We start from the raw sequence: 26940 nt of genomic DNA on the forward strand, positions 1-26940 counted from the left end.
AAATAATTTAAACACTCTTTTTGAGGAAACAAAACTCAAAAAAATGATAAGTTTGCTAATTAAAATTCAATGAAGAAGAGCAGATCTTAAGAAGAGGTTACATGTTGTTTAAAGTCATAATGCCCTGATTTTATAGGGTGTGTGTTGTTTGTGGGTCCCATGGGATGCTTTGGCCTTGTGAACATTATTAAAATCCATCATCATCATTATTTCACATGGTGTTCAGGGTATCTTTGTGTTCATTGCAACTTTTCTTCCTGTTTGGGCTCTGTCATTGCGAAAATGAGTTTAACTACTAAAAGAAAGTTGTGTGTGAACCCTTATATGTCTACTGCACCACCAAATAAGCCACCAAAAAGGCAATAATCTGAACCACATGAAGAATCATGCATACGAAGAGCAGTCCCAAAGATTCAATGAGCAGTCAAAGAGGAAGTTAAGAAGAGTTTTCAACAAAGATCAAAGATTGAAGTAGGATTTCAACCCAAATCCAACACCTTACATTGTGAAAGAAAAAGTATTTGCATTCAATTTAGATTGTCTATTGATAAATATATAACCATTATCAATTACTTAGGAGAGATCCAAATTTGTGAATATTACATAAGGAGGGCCAAAATAAGATGTTTGCAAAGATATGATGACAACCCCCAAGGGTTAATAGTCATAGAAACCACATTGATGTCAGCCATTAGGTAGAAGACAATGAGTAGAAAAATGGTAAGATGATCAAAAATAGACGGAGCAACAAATGTTACAATCCAAATAGAAGTTTTATAAATACCAAACATAGAAATTAAAAGCTCATGCATAATGGATAGGTCTGAAGAGCTACAAACAACAAGGGTGGAAAGAAAATTTTTAGAGATGAAGAAAATACTTGCTTAGAGGGGTTTCATTGACACTAAGGAGTAGATTTTTATTCTTGGCCTTGAATCCCTATGCATGCATGCAAACCATTGCCAATGATAAAAGATATAGGTTTGTATAAATAACCAATAATGGAGAATACGATATTCATAGGAACACAAGAATATAAGCATGAATCTATGAGTAGTCACAAAATCAAAAGACAGTCCAATGATAGATTTTGAGATCTCTTTTTATCAAAGAAATTATCAAAGGGTGACAATTGAGATTTAGGAGAAAGTGGAGCAAATCAAGAGAAGTTTAATATAAATGAAAAACAAAGATCAATAATACAAATCATAGCAAGTATGTCCAAGGATAAAAAACAAATTCACCACAAGCATATGGGAACAATGCCAAGTTGGTAGCTATGTAGTCCAAGACAGTTCAAGGAAAAAGGCGTTGGAACTTGGAGAAGTTTATTTATCATCCAAATGGTATGAGGAAACAAGGTTTTATGAGGAAAATGTAACTATGTGAAGAAAGAATCATGTCAAGACATAAAGAGGTAAGGTGGTATAATTACGATCAAAGTATGACAATTATCAAAATTATGAAGAGAACTCACATGAATAGATCTAGTCACCTATGCAAATATTTTAGTCATCTTGTGACAATAAAAGAGGGAAATAGTAATAAGTCTTCATGATGGAAGTCCATTAAAGGTGGTAGTCAACATACTGAAAAAGCCTAATCATGTTCAGAGAAATAGGTAACCCTAAGAACAAGAAAAATTAGTCATGTGATAATGCATAGGACAACCTTAATGCCCAAGTTTAGAGAGCATACAAGATGAATAATGATAGTCTATTTGATAAAATGTCATTGTTGCATGAAGATGATGATCTATGGATATTGTGAAAAATGTAGGATGCAGTCAAATTCAGAGCATAGTCAATGATATAAAATAGTGAGCATCATCTTCAACATCCTTATGAAAAAGCAGAAAATTGATAACGTCTGCTAAAAGTTTAGATTAGTTGAGATTGGGAAAGAGTTTGGTTGATCCTCTGTTCATGCCTTCTAGTTCATTAGCGAGATTCAGAAAGAGTTTGGTATTGAGTTTGGTATTGGTGGAAGGTTTAAGGAGGTACACTATCATCATAATTAATGTGAGAGTGTTGTGCAGAAGAATGGCCATGAAAGGAGTGACTGTTGTAAGTGCTTGAGACTGTCACAAAAAGTGAGTGTTGCAGCAGTGAATCTTCTTTTGACCTTTCGGTGGTTGGGAGGGTAAAGACCCACATATCAACTATCTACTTTGACATCCTAGGATGGTGTCCACCTACTCTAAAACCTTGTGGGCAGTCTTTGTCTCATACTAACATATACATAACATGTGCCTCTCATATAACCCTATGTTGGCTAGGCCCCATCGTAAGTAGAAGATCCTAACAATTGTCTTAAACCTTGCATTCACTGTCACAATTTGACATTGATTTGAGTTCGTCCATTAGCGAGATTGGGAAAGAGTTTGGTATTAATTTTGGTATTAGTGGAAGGTTTAAGGAGGTACACTATTATAATAATTAATGTTAGAAAGTGTTGTGGAGAAGAATATCCATGAAAGGAGTGACTGTCCTAAGTGCTTGAGACTGTCACAAAAATTGAGTGTTGCAGCAATGAATCTTCCTTTGACCTTTGGGTGTTTGGGAGGGTAAAGACCCATGGTGGTATATGTTGAGTGGTTGGGAGTGTAAAGACCCACATATCAACTATCTACTTTGGCATCCTAGGATGGTGTCCACCTGCTTTAAAACCTTGTGGGTACTCTCTGTCTGATACTAACATATACATAACTTGTGCCTCTCATATAACCCTATGTTGGGTAGGCCCCACCATAATTAGAAGATCCTAACTACTAAAAACACTACATTCTCCCCTAAAAGGTTGTTGAGTCATAGAAGGCCTAGCTTGATAGCTCTATAGTATCTCATACCTAAAACATCCTTGTGTTGATGATGCTAACATGTGACTACCCTATAGCCCATACTATTACCTAGACCTTTGTCCCTAATATTGATACTATTGGGTTTTTCTTTGAAATCCTATAGTAGGTCTAAATTCTCCTTTGAAGGATGGGGAGGCCTATGGACACTTTATTCCCTTGATCAAGGTTACAAACTTCTCTCATGCCTCTTGTGTCCTTCCATGTACCTCCTTTTCCATAAGAAACTCTGCCATAGCAACCCTTAAGTCATTTGGATTGGCCATGTGTAGGAAAACTAAAATTTTGGGCTTTCCACCACTAATAAAATAATTGACAAGTAACTTGTCTTGAATGTAATCTATAAACTACAAGAACTCCAAAAACTAACTCTCATGTTGAGCCACTGCGAAACCTCATTATTTAAATTATGAAACTCATCTATGCATCTCTATCAAAAATATTTTGAAATAGAACACACTTTAAAGCACTCCAAAATGGTATCCCACGAGAGGGTTTCCAATGTGAGTTGGTGGATTTTATCCTCCCAGTACCACAAGGTGGAAACAATTCCTCTTAAAAATTGCATTGCAAATTATGCCTTTAGGTTGCTCACATATAGATGCAACCCAAAGCATAAGTCCAAGCTAAGTAACCAAGACTTAGACTCAACCCCATTTTTGGATCTTAAAAATGTAGAGGATTAAAGATGAAGCAATTCTCGAATATGATCCTTATGCTCATGATATGTGCTTTCTATAGTCTATACCTCTTGTATTTATGCATGATGAGGCTAGGTAATGTGTATTGATCAATCTTCTATATCCTCTATGTGTATTTCCCAAATTCAAGGTGAACTCCTAATAAGCTCCCAAGATGCAAGTATATGCTCCTCTACTACAAGTGGATCCTCATGAGGTGTCTCTGTTATGGGTGAAAACCAATCCTATATCACACCTATAAAATTTTATAAGGCTTGTAAGATTTGAGGTCCATACTTGGGCTACTCATCTTGGTGAAAACTCTCAAAGTGATATGACTCTTCTTGTCCCTCATGTGAATGTGCTCCTCTAGAAGCACTACAACAAGGATGACCCTTCCTTCCATTTCCTCCACCCTATTTTCTAACCCACACCTCATAACCTTTACCTCACTTCCTATCATTATTACCTTCCATCTACCTTTCATATCCCCTCTCTTAACCTCCTTCACTTTCCTACATCCTATCATAAACCTTAACCTCATACACATTTACTTTTACTTCACCTACCTAATCCCATTCCATCCTTCACATCCTTTTATCTCCCCCCCTTCACTTTCCTACCTTCCAAACCCCTAACATATCCTAACTTAGTCTTTCACCATTAAATCCTTCATCACTTACCTCCCTATCTTATCCTAACCCACACCTCATAACCTTATACCTCTCAACTTAATTTTTGTACCACCTTCCCATCATGGTACACTTATCCTCCCTTCCAAAACACTGACAAGCATATGGCTAATGTCAGTGTCACCTAGGATCAAGGAGGGCCCACCTACAAAAGAAATGTTGAATAAAAAAGATCAAAATTGACCCCACTTTGACCTTCAAAGCCCATGATGACTATTGAAAGAACTTGGTGCCAGCTAAAAGGAAATGAAGGTTGACATGGATCTAAAAGGAGAATCGTATTCAAGAACAACTATTGAAAATTCTTATTTTTTTTTAAATAATAAACATATCAAAAGCTAAGTCAGCTATCATAAGGGTACACCGCTCAAGGAGAAGGGATAAAATATTTTGTTTGTTAAAGCAAGTTGGCTATCATAAGGGTACATCACTTAAGGAGAAAGGAAGACAAGAAAGAGGTTATGCCTATAAAGAGGATAATTGATAAATTCATTTGATCAACCAACCAATTCAATTTTATTTATCTCTTTTTCTACTAGACAATGAATATGAGCAAGGGTAACCAAAAATTATGAGAAGTAAAATTCATTATAAGAAGGATACAACTTGATCATCAACCAAGACAAATGCAACCTCCTATGTAAAATTCAATCAATTTCATCACTACATCAAGAAAATTCAACACATTGTCATAAACATAACGATATTTTCTTCAAAGAAACATCCTATGAATGAATTGGTTGATTACCCTACCTTTTTTCTTCAACCGGATCTTGGTGGCACCCCAATCTAGAACTGTTTCCCTCCTTGTAATGCCCAATTTTTTTGTAGATGCCAGAGGTCGATGAGATGAAGAGGTGGGATTAATGTTTATCAAATGAATTGCTCTTTTTTTTAAAGTAATGCATGCAGTCATCGAAATTTCAATGAATGCAGACACTTTTCTCAGAAAACACAAATTTCATTCCCAATTCCTTCATCGTCGAAACCAAATGTTGAATTATCATCGGAATTCTGATGAATTGGGTCATTTTTTCAAAAAAAAAATCAAATTTGATCGCAATATACCTTCTTCGTCAGAATTTTAGGCCAAATGTATTAGTGTAAGTGTGCCTCGTTTCATCTTATTTCTCCAATCAATCATTTAATCCTAACCTTAATTATGTCTTATTTTGAGCATTTAGGCCCGATTTTGCATATCCAAACATCTTGCAATCAGTTGTAACTTTGGGATACGCTCTAATATCATCATATCTAATGGCCCCAAAAATTTGGTGAAAAGTTGGTCAGACTGTGGCGGGAATGCACATGGTCCTCTTCCTTTTTCCCAAAATTTTGGGAGCACAATCCTATGATATAATAATCCTTAACCCGAAAGTGCGAAATTAAAATCCTAGGTCGGCCTAAACAAAAAATTAAGATCTAGGGTTTCAGACTTTAGAGCTTTCTTTCTTCATTTGAAGGGGTCTTCTTCTAAGAATCTCAGAGTAGTGTTTTTAAGCATTAGAGCCTTATTTGCAATGAAAGAGTAGATCTTTGAAGTCTTCAACAACATTCAACATTCATCCATCAAGCATTCATGAAGCATCATTTTATCAATTGGGGGCTTTTGAAGATGTAGAAGAACAATAGGAGATGATTGACTGACGATTGAGTTGTACCTCTCCCTTAGGGTTGGGCATGGTTTCATGTTGTTTTTGTGTCTTTGCATAAGCTTAATTTTGATTCATATTCATGCTTTAGATCACTTTGCATTCTGGATTTAGAGAATTTACTTTGTCAATTATAAGCAATTAGGGTTTACTCTTTAGGGTTGCTCTAGGTTGCTTGCTTTCATCTTAGGAACTTGCACACACATTTTCAGTACATTATCAGCTATTTGTGGAGGTGGAAATCACCAAAATAGGGGTTTGACTAAGGAAAAACCCTATATAGCCACCCCAAACCCTATTTTTTAGCTTCAAGTACAGGTTCAGATCCGAGCGTCGCTAAAAGTTACGAGACTAGAAGAGAACACAGGGACAGTTCTAGGTTGCAGATTTTAGTAAAAACCCCAAGGACATGGTTATGGCACCCTGGTCCTACCCAAGATAGTGGCATGGTGCCATGGTACTTCCCTCTATCAGTAGGATCTGGCAGAACAATACTTTACAAGCTCCAGAATCCATCTTATTAGTTGGAGCTCTAGAAGTGCAGAATCAGGACAGTGGTGTGGCACCCAAGTCCCGAACATTTCTGCTCAGATTTCAGACATAGGTGCAACATTAATTTTGCCTTCTGTTCTATACTTTTCAGAAGTATATCAATTTTCTTTTGATCTGCATTCTCATATTAGGGTTTGCTTGCTTACTTGCATTCTAGGTTAGATGTCATTTTTGCATCATTCCTCTCTCTCATTTACATGAAATGAATACAAAACCTAAGAGGTAATACATGACTCTCTCTTCCTCATAAAAAGTAGCTGAAGAGCATTACCTCTCTAGGCTCTTAGGAATTCCATGAGTGGGTATGAGATTGAGATTTGGATTTCCATACTTAGTCTCACTTTTTCCCATACACAGGTGCAATCTGACTTCCAAAATTTCATAAATAGTAACAATCGCAAGGATGTGTAGGTGATGAATGAAATATTCACATGGACTAATTCCAATAAATGTTTCACCAATATTGTAGAGAGATTGTCAAGTGCAGAGATTTGGGATAGTCAAATGTAGTTTTATGAAGCGTAAGCACTCCCTTTTACTAGATCAGATCATTATCCTATGCATTTTCTATCAATTCAAAATAATCAATTAGTGGGCATTTCTTTTAAATTTGAAAACGTATGGCTAAGAGATCCAAAATTGGTGGGTATGATTGTTAAATGGTGAAATGACCTAAATCAAACATACATGTATCAATTAAACAAGAAATTGGAGTATGTTAAGGAGAAACTAAAGGAATGGAACAAAAGTCAGTTCAAGAACATCTTCCAAGAAAAATCAAAATAGAAAAATAATTATCAATTATGAATTAAATAATTATAGAAAAAGGAATTGGACTGTAGGAATATGAAAGAGAAAAGTAATTAAAGGATAAAATATATGAAATGATGGTAAGGGAAGAATATTTTTGGATTCAGAATTCTAGGAAAACCTCGCTTCAAGAAGGAGTTAGAAACATAAAATTATTTCATAAAATCTCAATAGAAAACAAGGAAAGAAGTATATATACAGACATTACATAGAGGATGGATTAAAACAAAATCCTTAGAGGAATTAAATCCGGAGGTAGTTAGATTCTTTGAAGAAATGCTAATTAAAGAAGTACCTTTGAACAAGGAAGCAAGAGAAGATTTTTTAGGGGCAATTCCTAGAATTATTTCTAATGAATAGAATAAAGTATTGTTCGAGGAGGTATCAAAATAATAAGTGAAAGAAGAAATATTTTTGAGGAGTACAGATAAGGCTCGAGGCTTGATGGTTTCCTCATTGGTTTCTTCCAATGCATTCAAAAAATAATAGGTGATGATATCTTTAAGGAAGTGGATGAATAAAGGAAGAACAAAACCATTATTGGGGCACTAAATCATACCTTCTTAGCTTTGATCCCACGAAATTCTTTTTTCAACAAAGTGATTTTAAATTGTGAGCAAGAGAAAACTATGTTCGACATTATATCTCTTCCTATGTAAATTAAAGCCCTAGTTAGGAATGTATATAGAAGCTTAAATAATTAAATAAAAATAATAATAGAGGTTTCCAAATAGTAAGGTCACTATTCAAAAATCAAATGATTTTTTCAAAAGTTTCATTAAAATTAACTAAATTGTGTTGATCTCCTAAAAATCTTAATATCTAAATTATGTTGATCTCCTATAAACCCTAATGCCATTGTAGAATGGCTATTGGTGCGATTATTCAAAGTTGTGGGAAGATAATAAAAGATAATAATAATGGTAGTGAAGAAATCTCTACGAAAATAATATTCATTTTGTAAAGGACTGTTTCACTAAATCTCTACCAGATGGTCTTGTTTCGCATTAAATGGTCGTAACCTCATCTCTACTTTTCACAGCCATTTTTGTCCATATTTATCCTCCCGTAATGTTCCACCAAAAGGATAAGAAAGTTTCCCTATATTTTCATCTGACCACAAACATCCTCCACATTCAATTAAAAACTTATCTTCTCTAGTTGTTTTTGATATAAGCCTCTCTCTATATTTATATTTATATTTAATTTTGCTTTTTTATATATTTTTTCTTTCTAAATTGATTTTAAATGAAAATTTAAATCAATTTTTTTAATTTTCAAAATTATTATAATTTATATGACAATTTAGTCTACATTATTTTTAATTATTATTATTTTTATTTAATTAAATTTAATATAATTAATTTCAAATGTATCTAGTTCAATAAGTTATGTTTCAATTATTTTATTTTATTTAATAGGCATTATTTTACCATATATTTATTTATTTATTTTCCTATTTTTTTAATCCATAAGTTGTGGACAGGGCACCAATCCCATATATACTTAACCCTCTCATAGAGGTGAACATGAGGTTCATGTGAAAAAAAAACCCCTATCCTATAGATATGGTATAGCATAATTACACACTTCATTCTTATTTTTCTCTTTATTTGATGACCTTCACAACATTAGATGTCTAGATTTTGATAATGAAGATTTCATTCTCTTTACATTTTTCCATTCTTGCTCAGAAGCAAGGGTAATCCTTTGAACGAGCCTCTGAACTTGCAACCTCTAGAGTTGACAATGATTTTGGAGAGATATCTGATTTTGTAGAAAATATCGAGGCTACTGAGTCATCAACTTTTGGTTTATCATTAGGAGCATCCATACAATTTCATACATGAGATTTGTGTGAAGAAGATTGAATAGGAGAATAATTATGATCGATGAGACCATGAGGTTTATCATTATGTGTGGTTGAATTATTTAAAGAGATATGAGATGAACCTTTTCAACCACAACACTAGGTAGAATAACAAAGTGTTGGGGCTTAATCACAATCTAAGATGACTTCCCTCTTGAGTCCATATTGTTTTGTTGGTTGGTGATTTTATTTTCACATTGACGTGTGCAATGATTAGTTAAGAAACAATTTCTATGTTGAAAAGCTATCTTTTCTTAATCCATAGGTTGCATCCATTAATGGTTTCCAACTTTCAACGATCCATAGAAATAACATTAGAAAAATCTATTTTCATGCAAATACAAACACATGTAGAGCTTTGGTGGTTTATTATTTCATAAAAAATGTAATGATATTTAACATAGCCATTGTTAATTTCTTGTAGGTAACCGATTTATTAGAATTATAAAAGTACAAAAAAAATCAAATTGGTAAGACTTTAAAATCTTCAAAGAGAATTTGAATATTTTAGGATGAAGGAATCTTAGTCAATTCATGAATTTATTACTAGGACTCAAGGTATTGTGAATCAGCTTAGGACTCAAGGAGAAACTATAATAGAATAGAAAATTGTACAATTTTTTTTGGATCTATTATTTCTAAATTTGATCCAATGGTTATAGCCATGGAAGAAAGTAAATATTTAACTACATTTCAAGTTGCAGAGTTGATTAGTTCTTTCCAATCAGAAAAAGAGTATATGCAACCTTCTATTGAAATTTTTATCCAAGCTTTCCAGTCTTCTATCAATATTGAAGAAAATTTCAAATTTTCTCCCTTTTCACCCTACTATATGTCAAGGTTTATCTTCTAGTAATAATAGAAGAAGAGGTAGAGGAAGAGGAAATAATAAAGGAAGGGGAATATTTTTATGGATCGAAGTAGTATTCGGTGCAAATATTATGAAAGATATGGCCACTATGAATCGGAGTGCAAATAGAAAATAATTGACTTGAACAAGTAAAGAGCAATTATTGCAGAAGAGTCTTCTAAAGCAAACTATTCTACATTCTTCACATGTAATTTTGCAAAATAAAACAAGGAGGATGTTTCGTTCTTGGATAGAAGTTGTTCAAACCACATGACAAGTTAATCTGATCTCTTTGTCAAATTATACGATATAGTAAGAAGTTAGGTTAAATTTGGAGATGAAAAGGAGGTTGATGTAATGGAAAAAGGTACCCTTGAATTAAAGACTAAGCAAGGATAAACTACTCATATTCATGATAATTTTCTTGGGCCAAAGTTACAACATTATCTTTAGAGTATTGGGAAACTTGTAGGAAAGAACTATAAAGTAGTGTTTGAAAAGAAATGCTGCAAATTCTTTTATAAATCTGATAATTATAATCTTGTAGCAAAGAGTTATATGACATAGAGTAGATTATTTTTGCTCACATTGGTTTCTAGTAAATTTTGTGCACTGAGATCAACCACAGGTAATTTGTAGTTATGGCATCAATTATATGGTCATTTTAATTTTCAAGGGTTAAGTTTGTTAAATAAGAAGAATATGGTGGGAGAGTTTCCTACAATTCAAGCTAAAGAAGAAGGTTTTTTAGGGTGTTCACTTGGAAAGAATCATCTAGACAATTTTTTAGTTCAAATAAGTCATGAAGAGCCAAAACTTATCTAAATATTGTGCATTCTAACAATTACAGTGATGTGCAAAAGAAATCGTTGGGTAAGAATATTTATTTTTTGAATTTCATTGATGATTACTCTTGCCACACTTGGGTTTATTTTCTTAAGAAAAAATATGAATCCTTTACATGTTTCGATAATTTTTTAAAGCAATGGCTAAAAAGTAGAGCGGGTATCTTGTCAAGATACTCATAACAGATAAAGGGAATTCTAATGAGTTTGATAAAAAAATTATTAACAATGAGATATAAAGACAACTTACTACCACATATACACCTCAACAAAATGGTATTTCTAAATTTAAGAATCATACCATTATGGATATGGCACAAAGCATGATGTAAACAAATGTAATCCAAATAATTTGTGGGGAGAAAAATATTCGAGTATTATATATATTTTGAATCCAAGTCCCATGAAAGTAGCTCAAAACATAACTTCAAAGGAAGCTTGGAGTGGTCACAAGCCTTCAATGTCTCATTTTAAAGTATTTGGTTGCTTGGTATATGTGCATGTTCCAATTCAAAAGTAAAATAAGTTGGATGCTAAATCACAAATTCGTATCTTTGTGGGGTATTCTATTACAACTAGAGGATCTATACTTCTATAATCCTAACAAAAAACAACAGTCTTAGTCAAAATGTGATATTGATGAAGGGAGAGTATGAAAGTGGAATGAAGGTGTGCAACACAATCCATCACTAATCATAAACATGGAAGATAATAGTGTTCCTCCTCTCCCCACAATATCAAGTGGAAGTTCAAGCTCCAGTTATAGTCCTTCAAGTACACCAAGTTCTTCTAGTAGTACAAACTCAAGTGATGATTCACCTCCACCATCACCTCCAACGTTATCTCAAAGAAAGGTATAGATTTTGGTTTATATTTATCAATGGAATACAAATACAATTCTAGTTGTTAATTTTGCACTACTTATTCCTATTCAAGTTGAACCCTCTGTGTATGAAGAAGAAGTAAAATAACCAATATGGGTTAATGTTATGAATAATGAGATGAATTTCATTCATAAGAATAATACTTGGGATTTAGTTCAACGTTTGAAAGATAAGTAGGTGATTGGTGTGAAATGGATATATAAAGTCAAATATCATGCACATGGTTCAATGGAACAACATAATGCAAGTTTAATTGTGAAAGGGTTTTCACAAACTCCTGGAGTGGATTATGCAGAGATTTTTTCTCTTATGGCTAGACTTGATATAGTCAAGATTATATTGGTTATTGCAGTGCAATACAAGTGTCCAATATTTTAGTGGGATGTTAAATCAGCATTCTTGAATGGTTATATAGATGCGGAAGTTTATGTGGAATAAAATATGGATTATGAACTTATAGAAAAACAACACTTAGTCTACAAGTTGAAGAAAACCCTTTATGAGTTGAAGAAAACTCCTCATGCCTCGTATGCTAGGATTGATAGCTATTTCATGAACAAGAGACTCAACAAAATCCACTCAGAACCTACCTTGTATGTCTAACATATTGGTAAAAATATTCTTATGGTTTGATTTTATGTGGATGATCTTATTTATATAGGTAACAACAAATTCCTATTGGATAATTTTCAAGAAGAAATGAATTAAGACTTTGAAATGTCAAATTTGGGATTCATGCATTATTTTTTTGGAATGGAGGTACGACAAACATCAAAAGGTATATATATTTCCCAAACCAAGTATGTAGCTGATTTATTGAATAAGTTTAGAATGGAGACATGCAAAGAACTTGCAACCCCCATCACACTTGATGAAAAAATGACTAAGGAAGATACAAGTCCCAAGGTGAATGCTACTTTATATAGAATTTTGATTGGTAGTCTCATGTGTCTCACAACTAGTTGACCTAATATTATGTATGTTGTGAGTCTCATCTCTCGGTTCATGTAGGATCCTCATGAGTCTCACTGGAAAGATACTAAAAGAATCATAAGGTATGTGAGTGGTACACAAAATTTTTGCATTCATTATTCTCCCAGTGAAAAGTTTGAGTTAGTTAGCTATACAAATTCTGATTGGGCTAGTAAGTCTTGAGAAGACATACAAATATTTGCAAGATCTTAAAGAGCAATTTTTTTAAAATATGGAATTCATTGTGTGTAAAATTATGTTAGCTAAGACTCTTCGTGATGGCCATGTTTCAAGTTAAAATGGCCTTTTCCTTAGCATGTGTTTAAACTCTCCCTAAGTTAGCCTTAAAAGCATCCCATCTTTTCCTTGTCAACCCAAGCATCAGTCTCATTTTTCCATTAAATATTTCCTTCTCTTATACTTGTTTCCCTAGAATATTTTTAACCTTTTTTATTAATTTTAATTTAATTTTTTTATTTTTAAGTCCGGTTTTAAAAATTATTTTAATTGTTTATTATATTATTTTTACTTATCGACTTGAATTTTTTTCTACTTAAAACTTATATAAGTTGTCTTTAATAGATTTTATTTTTTAAGCTTCAATTATTTTATTTTATTTAATATTTATTATGCATTATTAATTTTTATTAATAAGTTTCAACGTAGATTTCATGAAATTTACAAATAAGAATATTAAAAACTTTGAATATTGGCTCTAGATGGTGAGGATATGAGAGATGAGAAATGATTGTAATAGGTATCTTAGTTTTTATATCCACTCAAATATCTTTAAGATGTATATAAAGATCACTCACATATAAGTTACCAATTATGTGAAACATGTTAATAATTAAGTTCAATAATTCATATTTTTAGATGTAGATATAGATGTATATAAAGAACATTATAAAGGATGAGAAAATTTTAGATGTAGATGTACATGAAAAAAAAATTAGATGTATATTTATATAAAGAGTTTTATTCTATATTAAAGACTAGTTAAGATGAGAGGCTTCTACAATAGAAGCAAAAGTATTGGTTAACATTTCAATTTTTGAGAAAATTTGACATGCATATAAATGCTTAAAGAGTTGAGGTGGAAGTTATGATTTCACTCTATATAGATAAAATTTAATGTTCATTTGCATGTACGTTGTTAATTTATAACTATCCTAGGTTGCATATGATGGATCTTCGAATCGATGACAACCTTTAAGTAGATAACTAGATACATGAAGAAAATGTGGGATTGTATTGGAATTTGTATCCCAATCATGAAAACTCTAACCCAGATTAATTTAAACTACAAGTTTTAATAATTTTCTCCATCCAAATATACAAAATATATACAATGTAAAGTATTAAATTGGTGAGTATTAAAGTGCATCTACAAATAATTGACATGGAAAGAATTTCTAATCCAAATATGTACATTTTTTTATTAATTAAACCAAATAGTTGTAAACAAAAATAAAATAACTCTTAACCCTCAAACTAAATGAATTTGATAATGACTAATATTAAATGTGTTTACATTAAAGCAATCAATAAATGTTCAATTACAATTAGGGTCCAATAAAGGTTATAAATCAACTGGAATTAGAAAATTATTCAATTATGGTTACAATTAGTATTAAAGTTATATTTAACAATATAGTTTTTTAGATAAATTTGGTTAAGACTAGGGTTAGGGTTCTATGTAATTTATAAAACTATATAGTTTGATTTATAATTATATTTTTTATTTTGAAAAAAAATTTAAAAATAATTGTGTGAAGAATATGTACAAATATTTTGAAAAAATATTAAAATAATAAGATCGACAAAATATAATTTCTATATAACAATTGACTAATTAAGAGAAAGAAAGAACTAGGGTCAAGGTTAAAATTACAATGAGAGATATGTTAAGGGTATGTATTATGGTTAGGATTGCAAAAGGGTTAGGGTTAGCAATTAGATTAGAGTTTGAAGAAAGATAGAATTGTGATTACAATGTAATTAGGGTTAGAAATAAAATTGGAGATGGGAATAGAGTTAGGGTGCAATTAAGGTTTTAATGTAAAATTAAGGTTGTAAGAAAACTAAGGTTAGTGTTGAATTATAGGTAGGATTGAATTAGGGTTAGGGTAAAATTAAGCCTATAAAAACTATTTTAAAGTTAGGGTAAGGGTTTGGGTTAAATAATGGTTGGGTTTAAAATAGAGTTATACTTAGAGATTAACTAGCTTACATATGTGTTATAATATATAAATAATAAGTGGATGATGTGGCTATTTCTTTATCAATAATCCAAATTAAAGTGCAACAAGGATATCTCTCGACTTATTCTATATATATTATTAGCTTGAAATTTTATAAATTGATTAAATAATCATAAAATCCAAAGAATTAAAAAATTAGACAAAAAAAAAATTTAATTCACAACAAGTCTTTCAAAAAAGTAAAAATTAAAAAACGTTAACTAACTATAATAGTAATAAACCCTTCTTGTTGGTTGAGGGTTCCTGATAAACCCTTGATCTATGTTTTATGAGGTCTTTTGTTTTCTAACTTAAACCATCTACTTCACCCAACCTGCTTTGTAATGTTCTTCAATTGATGTTTTGCTAGTGTTTGGTATGTTGTGGCTCCTATGCTTTTGTGTTTATGTATTTTAGAGCCTTTGTTTTGGGATCTGGATGCCTATAAGTCTACAAGGTTTTAAGACCTTTCAAAAACCCGTGGTTTGCTGCGAGGTAGTCTAGTCTATTTTTTTATGGCAACGCTTTGATTGTAAGGGTTTTGAGGTCCCTTCAAAACCTGTTTTATCCTAATAAAAACCTATAATAGTAATAAAAATAAATAAATAAACTAGTAAATGAGGGGAATTGACTAATAATGGTCATCTCATCATCACACATTTCATCTCATCATCATCTACATTAATAAAATCTACAAATTAAGATCAATTCTCAATTTTTATCTATTTATAGTGTTGGTTGAGAAAGTAAATATTATTGCAATGAGAGACAAAAATTTATATCAAGATCTTATCTGAAATTCTCCATCTTCAGAGTTCTTGCATGTTAGAGTAACTTGGTTTTAGTTTATTTTATTTCTTATTTATGTTATATATTTTTTGTATTACATATATATAATTGGAGCCTAGTCTCGATGATGCATTATTTAATGATGCATCTTATTTGTCAAAGCCCATAAAATTAAATACTACTAACCTATTATTAGCTAAAGGAGTTGTATATGTTGGTAACTATACTTGGGATGATAAGAAAATGAGAGAATGATGTATCATGTTGTGTTAAATTAAGAAATATAATTAGTTATTGTTTTAGATTGATACTTTGTTATCTCTATATTTCATAGAGATTTCAATTCTTAATATGAATCATGAGTGTGGCTATAAATTACATAGTAATGTATTCAACATGTGATACTAACTTCAAATAAGATGAATGCTTCAAGAAATGATTTTATCAATCTCTTGTATTGTTGAAATGATGGGAAATGAGATCATAACCTAAAGACATAAAATAAGATCTCAAATCCATTTCTTTTTATTATGAGAAATGGCCACCAAGGTACAAACATATTCCTAAAGGAAAGCTTCATGTTGTGAATGATTATTTTCCCTTTTTGATTTTATATTATTTGACATGAAGATGTAATGAGCATACTATGAGGTACACAACAAAAATCCAACATATAGGTACAAATCTATAAATAGCATGTATAAAGAACCTATCATTAAAATTTAGAGATCAAAGTATCAGTCAAGTGTGCTAGGTTCCCTAGACCTAGAAGCACATTCATCCGCAAAAACAATGGCTTCTAGGTTGAGATGCTTTGTAGACCATTCTCTATAAAGTTTAGCCAAAAAGGGTCAATCAAATGTGAAATTTGACATAGACATTGTATTTTTACCCATTTAAAATTGAGAACTATATGTCACAAAGTGTTTTCTATAAATGTGTAAATTTTCTTTGTCAAAATTGTAATTTGGACATTGAGAAAAGTAGAAAGTGGTTGTGTTGTAGAGAATCTTGCATATGTCAACTCCAAGGTAGGTGGTGAACCTTCAAGTGGAGGTTGATTGAAAAAGCTATCAACACCAATCATTAGGCATGATGATGCTAATCTTGTGGAAGGTAGGCATGCTAATGTGCCCATTTGTAAGGACACTTTTGTTCAAACAAGGGCCCTAGATGCCCTTTGTTCAATAAATTTGTCGAGGTAGGGTGCAAAAAAAAGAAACCTTGGTCTATGTTGTTTCGGGTTAAGCCTTAGCCAAACCCTTCTCTGATGGAAAATATTTATAATATTGTTCAGGGTAAGTTTACTATTTCGGTTTCTAATTCTATTATTGAACACTTTGTTGCTATTATGGCTATTTGCTTGGTGGGAAATTTTTTGGGACGTCACCCCAATATTGAGATTGTTAGAGATTTCATTAGAAGGGAATGGAAAATTATAGGGTAAGTTGATGTCCTAGCGATGTCCAAAATCTTCATTTCACTCTAATTACCTATAAAGTGAATTTAAAATTTATTTTATTTGGGGGGCCTTGGGTTGTTGGGAAAGATCCTTTGGCCCTCAAAATTGGGGAGCCTATTCTATCTTTTAGTGACTCAGTATTCAATTTTGTTCCTATTTTTGTGAGGTTTCATGGCCTTCCTTTAGAATTATAGAATGAGGAAGTCTTCAAAGGTGTGGGTAGTTTCTTTCTATTGATGATATGAGTGCCTTTAGGAAGAAGCTTATGTATTCAACATTATATGTTATCATTGTTCAAGAAGTGAATCTACCTTCTTGCACTGATATTGTTTCCAAATTTGGGGTCTAGGAACCACCAATTAAATTTTAATAGCCTAATTTCTTTATAAAAATAATGATCATTGGGAAAAAAGTTGTCCCTTCAAGGCATCTCAAAAGGCTCCTCAAAAGAAAAAAAAAGTTTGGAAGGAGAAATTTGTGCTTCCCTCTTCGGAAGAATATTCTAAGTAGATAGATGGATTCTATCTCCTAGTGGTTCGTGGTGAAGATAATAACAATTCCATAGAGTAAATCCAATAAACAAGATCTACTCTTTGTTGTCTCATACTTCGCACCCATCTATGAGGGTAAATCTTAATCTCATAAAAAAAGAAAACAACTTTCCATAAGAAAGACAATTCAAATATTAATATGCTTGTACAAACTCATAAAAGTAACTCATTACTCCTTTCATGAAAAACTATTTATCTAATAATAATTTATTAATTTATGCAATTAATGGTTATGTGCAATCCATATTAATCATTTCCTATATTATCATATCTAAATTATGACTCGTACAGTTAAACTTATCATTCTACTTCTATTTTCTTCTATAAACCTTATGTTATCCTTCCGTTTATTATAACTCTCTTGCATGTGAATCTAAATATTAAGAAGGTAAGAATATACCAGTCAATTATATTATAAGGTATAGTTTGAAAAATAAGAATTATTATACTAACATTTTTTCCAATATTTACTTCTTATAAGTATAATTCTAAAAGGAAACATAAAATTAAATCACACAATTTCTCATAAAATACCTAAACGTGATTATTTCCCCCCTAAGGGTAACAATATTAATGTCCACATCTTAACACAATTAAAGTCATCCTAAACTTAAGTTTCAAATCGATTCAACCATATCATCCAACAAAAAAATATATCACAAGAGTCATAGTGATTTAGGAGCATCCATGCAGACAAGCAATTGACATCACCCAAGAAAAAAAAAAAAAAGATTTGGTTTGTAGAATTGTTATGATTTTGTTTTAATTTGGATCTCTCCTTTAGTAGAGTTTCATTTCACATGTTTGACTACTTTGATGACATCATTGATATCTATGATTGCATTATGATAGATAAAAAACATACTATGAGCTGATGATAAAATTTATGAGATTTAAATGGATTTAGATATAAGTAGATATATACATGGGATTTCAATGGCATTAGAGCTTTGTGTCGCCCACTTCCAATCTAAGATTAGTGATTGATGAAATCAGAAAATTTTGTAAGTAGAAATGATTGAAAGAGGAATTGCATATTTTGTAGAGGACAAACTACCATAATTTTGATTTATCTCTAGATATTTCTCTTATGTAGGATTTCATAAACATTAGAGCCCTGCGATAGGAAAAACTAGTCCATGCCTACATGATTCAATCTATATTTCAATATGATGGAACATTTTATTTTTCAGCAATACTCTCACCTTGTATTCCCTGTGCAGGAATTCGGTGGATGTTTGCGAATTCTTGAACCTTGTCTCATTTCATAGATTACCATGATTTTTTATCTTTCCTATTCACCTATTCTAAGGAAGGTCATTGAAACATCTATCTTGAAATCAGGATGGAGAGTCAGGAATGGGGCATGTTGATTTCTTTATCATTTTATGTTTCATTTTTATCTATTATCATAACTTTTTTATTTTTTTTGTGTGTTGCTGTTTTCATAAATCAATCCATGATGATTAAAATTATAACAAATAACATAAGGAATATCCATCAATATTTTGATTTTTATCATATACATCCATCCTACATATCCCATCATAGTCTTACATGTTATTCTATTATATTCTACCCACCTTGAATTTTTACCTATCCATTTCATTACATATTAATATGATTTACCTTACATTTGATCAATGTGATAGCTTTCCTATAGCTCCATGTAGTTGGATTCATACATGTTTTGCACACACTTTTCTTTCAGATCTACTTTTGAGAGTTTGACCCATAGTTATTTTTTTTACCAATCTCTTGAGGGGGCATAAATCCTTCCAGCCTTCTTTTATCTTATCACAAGGCCATATAATAGTTAATACCATTTAATTTGAGACAATATCACATAATCCTAATGTCAAAGAGGAGCTCAATATAGACATCTACAAATGACTATAGATTTTCATCATGAAAACCATTATCATATTTAATGTTAAAATTAATTAATTATTTAATTAACCTTACAATTTCTTTATTAACTATATAATTGCATTATTTGATTAACTCATTATCCTTTTCAACTCTATTATTCATTAAATATTTTTCCATTATTTAATTAAATAATTTTCAAAAATCATTTAATTGAATATTTTAATAAATATCCATTAATCATTTTAAAGTGATGGTTATGCTTGCATGACATGCCCTTCACCTCCATGTGAAATGCTTTTGTCCAAGAGCAATGAACAAATGAGATCACAAATGGAGGGCCTCATCCCTATATAACAATTATTAGGATCAAACTTGTGAATGCATTGGATCAATGAAGGGATAAAATTTGTGATCACAATATCCCAACGGGTGTTTGAACCTTGGTCGTTAGGGAAACAACACCACTAGTTAAGCAACTTACTATGGGAAGAATCCCCAAAAAATATTTAATTAGCTAAAAATATTCTCTCAAAAATTAGATAAGCTCAAATATTTATTTAGTTTTCAAAACGTAAATAAATAAATTTTACATTATATTTATTTCCTCTATGCATGTACACCTCACTTTATCCTTTCACCTCATCAATCCATGTGCATTATAGATGTCACATTCTCTTAGTTTTTCACAACTATTGATTTTTCCATTTAATCCTTGCCATTGATCAAATGTAACATGATGCACATCGATAAGTTCTTCATTCACTCATATTTCTCCATCTAGTATTTTTGAGTTTCTACACTATCATCAAATAATCAAGCATTAATTATCAATATGAAGAGCTAGTATCTATTATCAAGAATCAAGCCTTCATATTACCATGATGATATTAAAGTATTACTACAAAAAATAAGAGATAACATACATCAAGCATTCGAGAAAGTCTCAAGGAACACTGGAGTCTCATAAGGCCTTTTATATGGTGTTATTATTTATCATTTACGATTATTCATAAATATTAGATTGCATTTTCTTTTTGTGTGCATGATGAGTTTAAATCATGTACTACATTGTTTCCATTATTTTGATTCACATTTACACATCATTCACACTTCCAATTGAAAGTGTGTAATGTACCCTTTTAGGATGTTCCTAGATTTTACATGAAAATTACAATTTGAATTAAAAAGAAAATATATAATATATTTAAGAATATAAATTTACCAATCGAAATGCTCTTTATGATCAAATTCTTGGTGTAGGTCTTGCACACAATATTAGTCACTTGAATTTTAAATTCAATAATACACAAAGATAGCATCTAATTTTAGTAAGAACTAGTTGGCATCATAATATCACATAGCCATTATCCATAATGAAATCCAACTAAGAAAATAGCCATTCTAAATTATAGTCCTATAATAATCTCCATAGGAATCTATTTGAATATTTTGCAAATTGTAATCTAAAGTCTAGTTGCCCTTATATTGTGAGAGAATGGAAGATGGGTTACCCTTCCATCACCTAGTTCACCTTAGTGGATACCCATCATCCTTAATCAATACTAGAAGCACATAAGGATTTATAATCCATTTCACCCCCAACCCATGAGCATAGAAAGATGATCATCTATTTATTCTCTAGCTAGTATACCTAATAAGAAACATGAAGGTTGATCATCTTTCATCTCTTATCAGCCAATAAGGTCGGTCATCCTTCCTATTTGTAATTTATATCTTCTAAATTTGAAATGGATTGGTTGACGCTTCTATTTTCTTGAATTCTTCTCATCCTTCCTACAGAGGTCGAGGCTTTGTTCGATACAAAGGATTATTGTTGTACCATCTTAAGGTTAGGGAAGCCCTTTCAAAACCCATGGTTATTTATTTTATGTGTTTATTTGTTTTGTGGCATAGACTTGTTCCTGTTGAAAAGACTTATAAAATGTTTACCCTTTTGTCGTTTGTTGTTGTTCGGTTTGTGTTTCCTTGTTCCTATCTTTCGACAACATTCTATATGTGGGTTCTATATCCCATTAAAAAAATATGTAAATGGTTTTTGGTCCCTTCAAAATCTATTTTACCCCTAACAAAAAATAATAAAGAAAATAGATTAAAAATAATTAGTATAACCCCTACTACTATTGATAAAGAAAAACTAATTGCAATTAAATATCTTGATGTATTATTTCATAATGTATGGAATAAAAAATTAGGGTTTCATTTTCTTCTATCACCTGATATGGAAAGGTCCTTTTCTAATATTATTAAAAGATAATACTTCTTAATATAAAGTCCTTGATAAAAAATATTGGACTATTGATAATTCTATATTCAATGCTAAGACATGGTCTCTTGAATCAAAATGCATAGAGGTATTAGCCCTCCGATGCTCAATATGGGTAATAATAGAAAAGTACACATTCAACTCTAGTATTTTTTTCCTCAATTACTCTCACAATAGTAAATTTATGAGAACTGAGTATACAAATGCCACTCTGTTGCATATAGATGTGATAATCCTAGTCTCAACCGCACTAACAATTTATATTTTTCAGTTACTTGAGATTGAAATTAGAGAAAAAAATCCTAAAATATGAATTGGAAATCCTAGGAATATTGAATTCTTTCTCGCTTTTTAATAAATAGGGCACCTTAGAAACAATTTCCCTATAAAAAAATAATTTTAATTAAACCTATAATTAGCTATAAATATGATAGTAAAGGCCCCAAATTGGATACACAAAGTGATAATAGAGACATGTCGTATCTTAAACTTGTATATATTGGTATAAAATTTCCTATAAAGAACCATATTAATGTTGAAGATAATGTTTTAATATTGACACCATTTGTGTCAATCAAATTGTTTCTCTAGTTATGAGTTACAGTCATATTTATTCACAATAACTTGATTAATTTTTCCCAAAACTAAAGAAAGGCATTATTTTTTTCTTTTCTAAACTAATTTGGACCTAATAAGTAAGTAGTGCCAAGAATTCTATAAGAAATGTTCCCCTCAATAAGGACAATCTCTGTATGAATATTCCTAACCCTCCCCCTCTCACTAAATCAACAATAAGGAACTAAGAAAAATCCTCAAGAAATTATTTTTGATGAAAGAAAACAAAGAATAGCCAAAGCCAAAAGAAAAATGCTTAAGAAATTATCTTTGATGAAATAAAACAAAGGATAGCCAAAGCCAAAAGAGAAGGGAGAAATAGGCATAATAAGTAGAAAGTTTAAAAACCAATACTAATGAATAGAGGGCATTGTAATTGGCTAATAAATTTTGTCCTAATTTTAAAGGTCCTAAATTTGACTCTATAAATAATCCTAGTAGGAGCATAAGTGAGAACAATATTGAATAAAAACCATCATACCTTAGAATTATAAAAGAAGTTAGTAACTCAAAACCCCTTTGTACTAATTAGTCTTGTAGTAACAATACCCCCCACGAGACCAAGACCCTAAACTAAATATTTAATTTCTTAACGAATCTAAAATTGATCCCAATAATAATAAAAAAATATATAATTTTGTTAAGGACACTTCTTTTCTTTGAAATAATGTGATATAGATTCCCATTGATTGGAATGGGCAAGAGAACATTGCCCATGGGTTCGTAGTCAAAAAATGTAAATTAGGGGGGTTGTCCCCTTCTCACAGCGATTCTAGGCTACGAACCTCCGGGTGGAGGTCTCAGGGTCGAAAACACGAAGCTTCACATCATGTCATCCATGCTGGGCGGTATGGTGAGGTGGAGGTTAATCCTGCCCCCCACTGACTATGACTATCCGTAGGTCCCCCATACTGGAAAAAAACATCTTCCTTGCCCTGCTAGTGCTGACAAACCAGCCTAGTAGCGCATAGCATGAGGAAGGCCTAACACAGATGTAGGGTAAAGTTTGATGTTGGCTCTCACTATCAGCGGCTTGATCGATGGTTTGTCTATGTTTGTTGGCCAATGGAAATGATGACTGGTACTCTCAAAACGTATTGATGCTTCATCGAGGATTCCTTGGCTCATGATATGGAGATGAGGTCCTCTCATGTGATCTTACTAGTTCATAGCTCCACTCAAAAGCGCTTGCCATTAAAAAAAAAAAATGTAAATTGGGGAAATACTAATAATTTTAGGCATAATTTGAACAATTCTAACAAGTACATATGAGAAATTATGCAATAATTATGGTAGTGGTAAAACTAAAAATAGGGACGAGTTTATTAGGAATGACTCTTACCCCAGTGTTGTTGTGGTTGACATGCTTAGCATGGACAAGACATTATTACGTATTTAAATATATTGATTTATAATAAGCTTTTGTGGAAATTGAGAGAAAAAGACACCTTGAAAATGATATCCTTTCTAATACATAGATGTATTTAAGGTATCTATACAAGTTGTGAGTTATATTTGAAATAGATTAAAAATAAATTGAATAGCTTCAATACATTTAATTTTAGCTGTAAAGTGTATAATAAATAAAATATTGAAGCATAATTTGTTTTAATGGTTAAATTTGCATAATCATTTCAACTTCAGTTTATTTTTTAGTCCATTTTGAGAGGAGAACTTAAGATAATTACATATTGAGACATTGTGCAATCTTGTAAAAAATAAGACTCATTTCAATCTCGATCTCTACAAATCCTTATTTTTTATCTTCTTATTTAATGATATAAGATTTCCATAGTACATAAACTAATTGCTTATTACTGAGTCCATGATCCATCATCTGTTTTCTATGTTTATTATTATGAAATGCTATCACTTAGTTATCTGACAAGATAGACATCAATCCCAATGTAATTAATAACCTTGTCACAATTAATTATTTTTACCCTCACCTCCATTTAATATTTTATTTATTTATGATAAATTGGTAAAACCCATATATTGGTAATATAGAATAGAGTGATAGGAAAAAGCAGATAAATATAGAGTAACAGATCCTACATAAATTGTAGCTGCCAAAATGAGACCCAAATGAAGTACTTGTGCAGAGCTACGGTAAGGTAATATGATGAAAAGCAGATAAATATGACAAACAAACAAAAACAAGAGGCGGGAATAAATGCCCAATCAAGCCCAACCATAGGAAACCCGTAGGAATATAAGAGATCATAGAGATTGAGATGATCACTGGAACAAATATCATTTTGATCTTCACCTCCATTTAATATTGGTGGAGCAATTAGTGTAATTTACCAAAATCAAATTGTAGATGGTGACAATATTTAATAATGTTACCCAAGCGTGATGTTAAGGAAGGTATTGTCGTCGCCACCCAGCCTATTTAAACCGCACAAACTAGACTAGCTACACAACGATTCAGTCCCTTAGCTGCAGGCAATGGCGATGAATAAGCAAGCTTTACTCTTCGCACTTTCCTTTCTCCTTTATTGTTTTCTCCGCCCTCCCAGCTGCGAATGTACAACTACAGAAGAAAAGTACTACATTGTTGGAGTGAATACATTTCTTATTGAAGAGGGGAGGGATTTAAATGCCCCGACTAGGAGCCCAAGCGAGGCACTGGCGTTCCAAGAAGTAGGAAGAGGAGGGACAGATGTGCTCATTACTCATCTCAATGTAGCCTCCAATTCAAGCTGGAGGGATGTGCTGATGCATGGGCTTCAAAGGGATAAGCATCTTGTTAATCGCATCCTTACCCATAATGCTAGATCCTCTCCTTTAGGGACAACTGCCTTCAGCACTCCCGTTACATCCGGGAGCGAACTACAAGGTCCAGAATATACTGTAGGCGTTTCCATTGGAACACCGGCTCTGACACAACTGATGGGAATTGATACGCTCATTTCCCTATCATGGATTCAGTGCAACCCCTGCAAGGATTGTTCTTCGAATGTAAAGTTCCCCATGTATGTCCCCAAGCAATCCTCCTCCTATAGGTCGGTGTCTTGTAAGCTCTCCAAATGTCCACCCCTGGGATCTGATCCCAAGGACTTTGGGTCACAGTGTGACAACTGGGATACCTGCACTTACAGGGACACTAATGGTCTCGCCCAAGGATCTGAGGGAGATTATATCACAGAGACCCTGCAGGTGGGGGACAATACGTTGAACGAGTTACACATGGGATGCACCTATAGCTTCACTCCACGCAGGGACTATGCAACATCCGGGCATTTAGGATTAGGCAGGGGTCCCCTTTCCATAGTTTCCCAGAAGGCGGGTGGCCAGTTCTCCTACTGTCTTCCCAATTACTCGTCTGTGAATGCCAAAGGATCGCTGAGTTTGGGGAAGTATTCAATTCCATCTTCTGTTAAAGTTTTCACACCCATGCAAAATGAGCCCCAGTTTGCTTCAAGTGCATACATCTTGGGACTGGAAGGTATCAGCGTGGGAGGCCAACGCTTAAGCGTGAAGATGCAGGTTCCTGGTGCTCTGCCCACAATAACTTATATTGACACAGCAATAATGGCTACCCAGCTGGTGAAACCTGTGTACGATGCTTTGAGATCATCCTTCGAGGAAAAGATGAAGACGCGCGCCAGCTGTTCAGCCCGCATCGCCATTCGGAGAATTTAAACCGTGCTACCAATTATCCAACATAACATCTGTCAAAATCCCCACCGTTACTCTTCATTTCAAAGGCAATGCCAATTTCGATGTCCCCGCTGTGGGAACTCTGCTTCAAGTTGCGAGTGATGTGGTGTGTTTCCCCTTTCAACAGTCTCCAAATGACGCTGTGAACATCATTGGGAATGTCCAGCAACAGGGTATTACAGTGGCTTACGACAATGTAAACAACAGAATTGGCTTTGGCCCTGGCTCTTGCTGAAAATCTACTATTGCAATGTAATTCTTCCCATCATCTTTTAACATAATAATATAGAATAAGCTTGATTACATTGATCAGGTCAAAAGTCGAGCCATTAGTTATAACGATTCTTTTTTTACAAGATGAAATGCGGTACTTGGAAGCACGAAACCAAAATAATTTTATTGCAATCATATATTTCTGCCAAAATATAACTAGCTTATTTATGAATTGAACCGTATGAAACAAGCAATGTTTGAAGCCGCTTTCTAAATGGTCCTTGTACTGTACTGGTTATATATTGAGTTGAAGAGAAAACTATGAGTAGGATTATGTTGTTTCTTCTGCAAATTGAAACCCTAGTTTTGAATAATTACACAATTTTAATATTTGTATATAAAAGTTTGGGATAAATCTTGGCAAGACAGACGGATCTTTGCAAGAGCGTTAAGAGCAATTATAATTAAATCTCGAAGCAAAGATATTCATTATGTGAATGGTTATATTAGCAAAAACTCTACGCCATGGCCTCATTGCGAGTTAAAACGCCCTTTTCCTCGCGTGTGTTTGTACTCCA

At 32.4% G+C, this 26940-nt stretch overlaps 1 protein-coding gene across 1 annotated transcript; it reads left to right on the plus strand.

Annotated features, from left to right (window-relative positions):
- The first annotated feature begins 24934 nt into the window (after positions 1–24934).
- Positions 24935–26131, plus strand: LOC131059682 (aspartyl protease family protein 2-like). The gene has a single exon (XM_057992704.2). The coding sequence runs from the start codon at positions 24935–24937 to the stop codon at positions 26129–26131; it is 1197 nt and encodes a 398-aa protein (XP_057848687.2).
- The last annotated feature ends 809 nt before the right edge of the window (positions 26132–26940 follow it).

The sequence above is a fragment of the Cryptomeria japonica genome, chromosome 7, assembly GCF_030272615.1.
Source record: "Cryptomeria japonica chromosome 7, Sugi_1.0, whole genome shotgun sequence".
Taxonomy (NCBI): domain Eukaryota; kingdom Viridiplantae; phylum Streptophyta; class Pinopsida; order Cupressales; family Cupressaceae; genus Cryptomeria; species Cryptomeria japonica.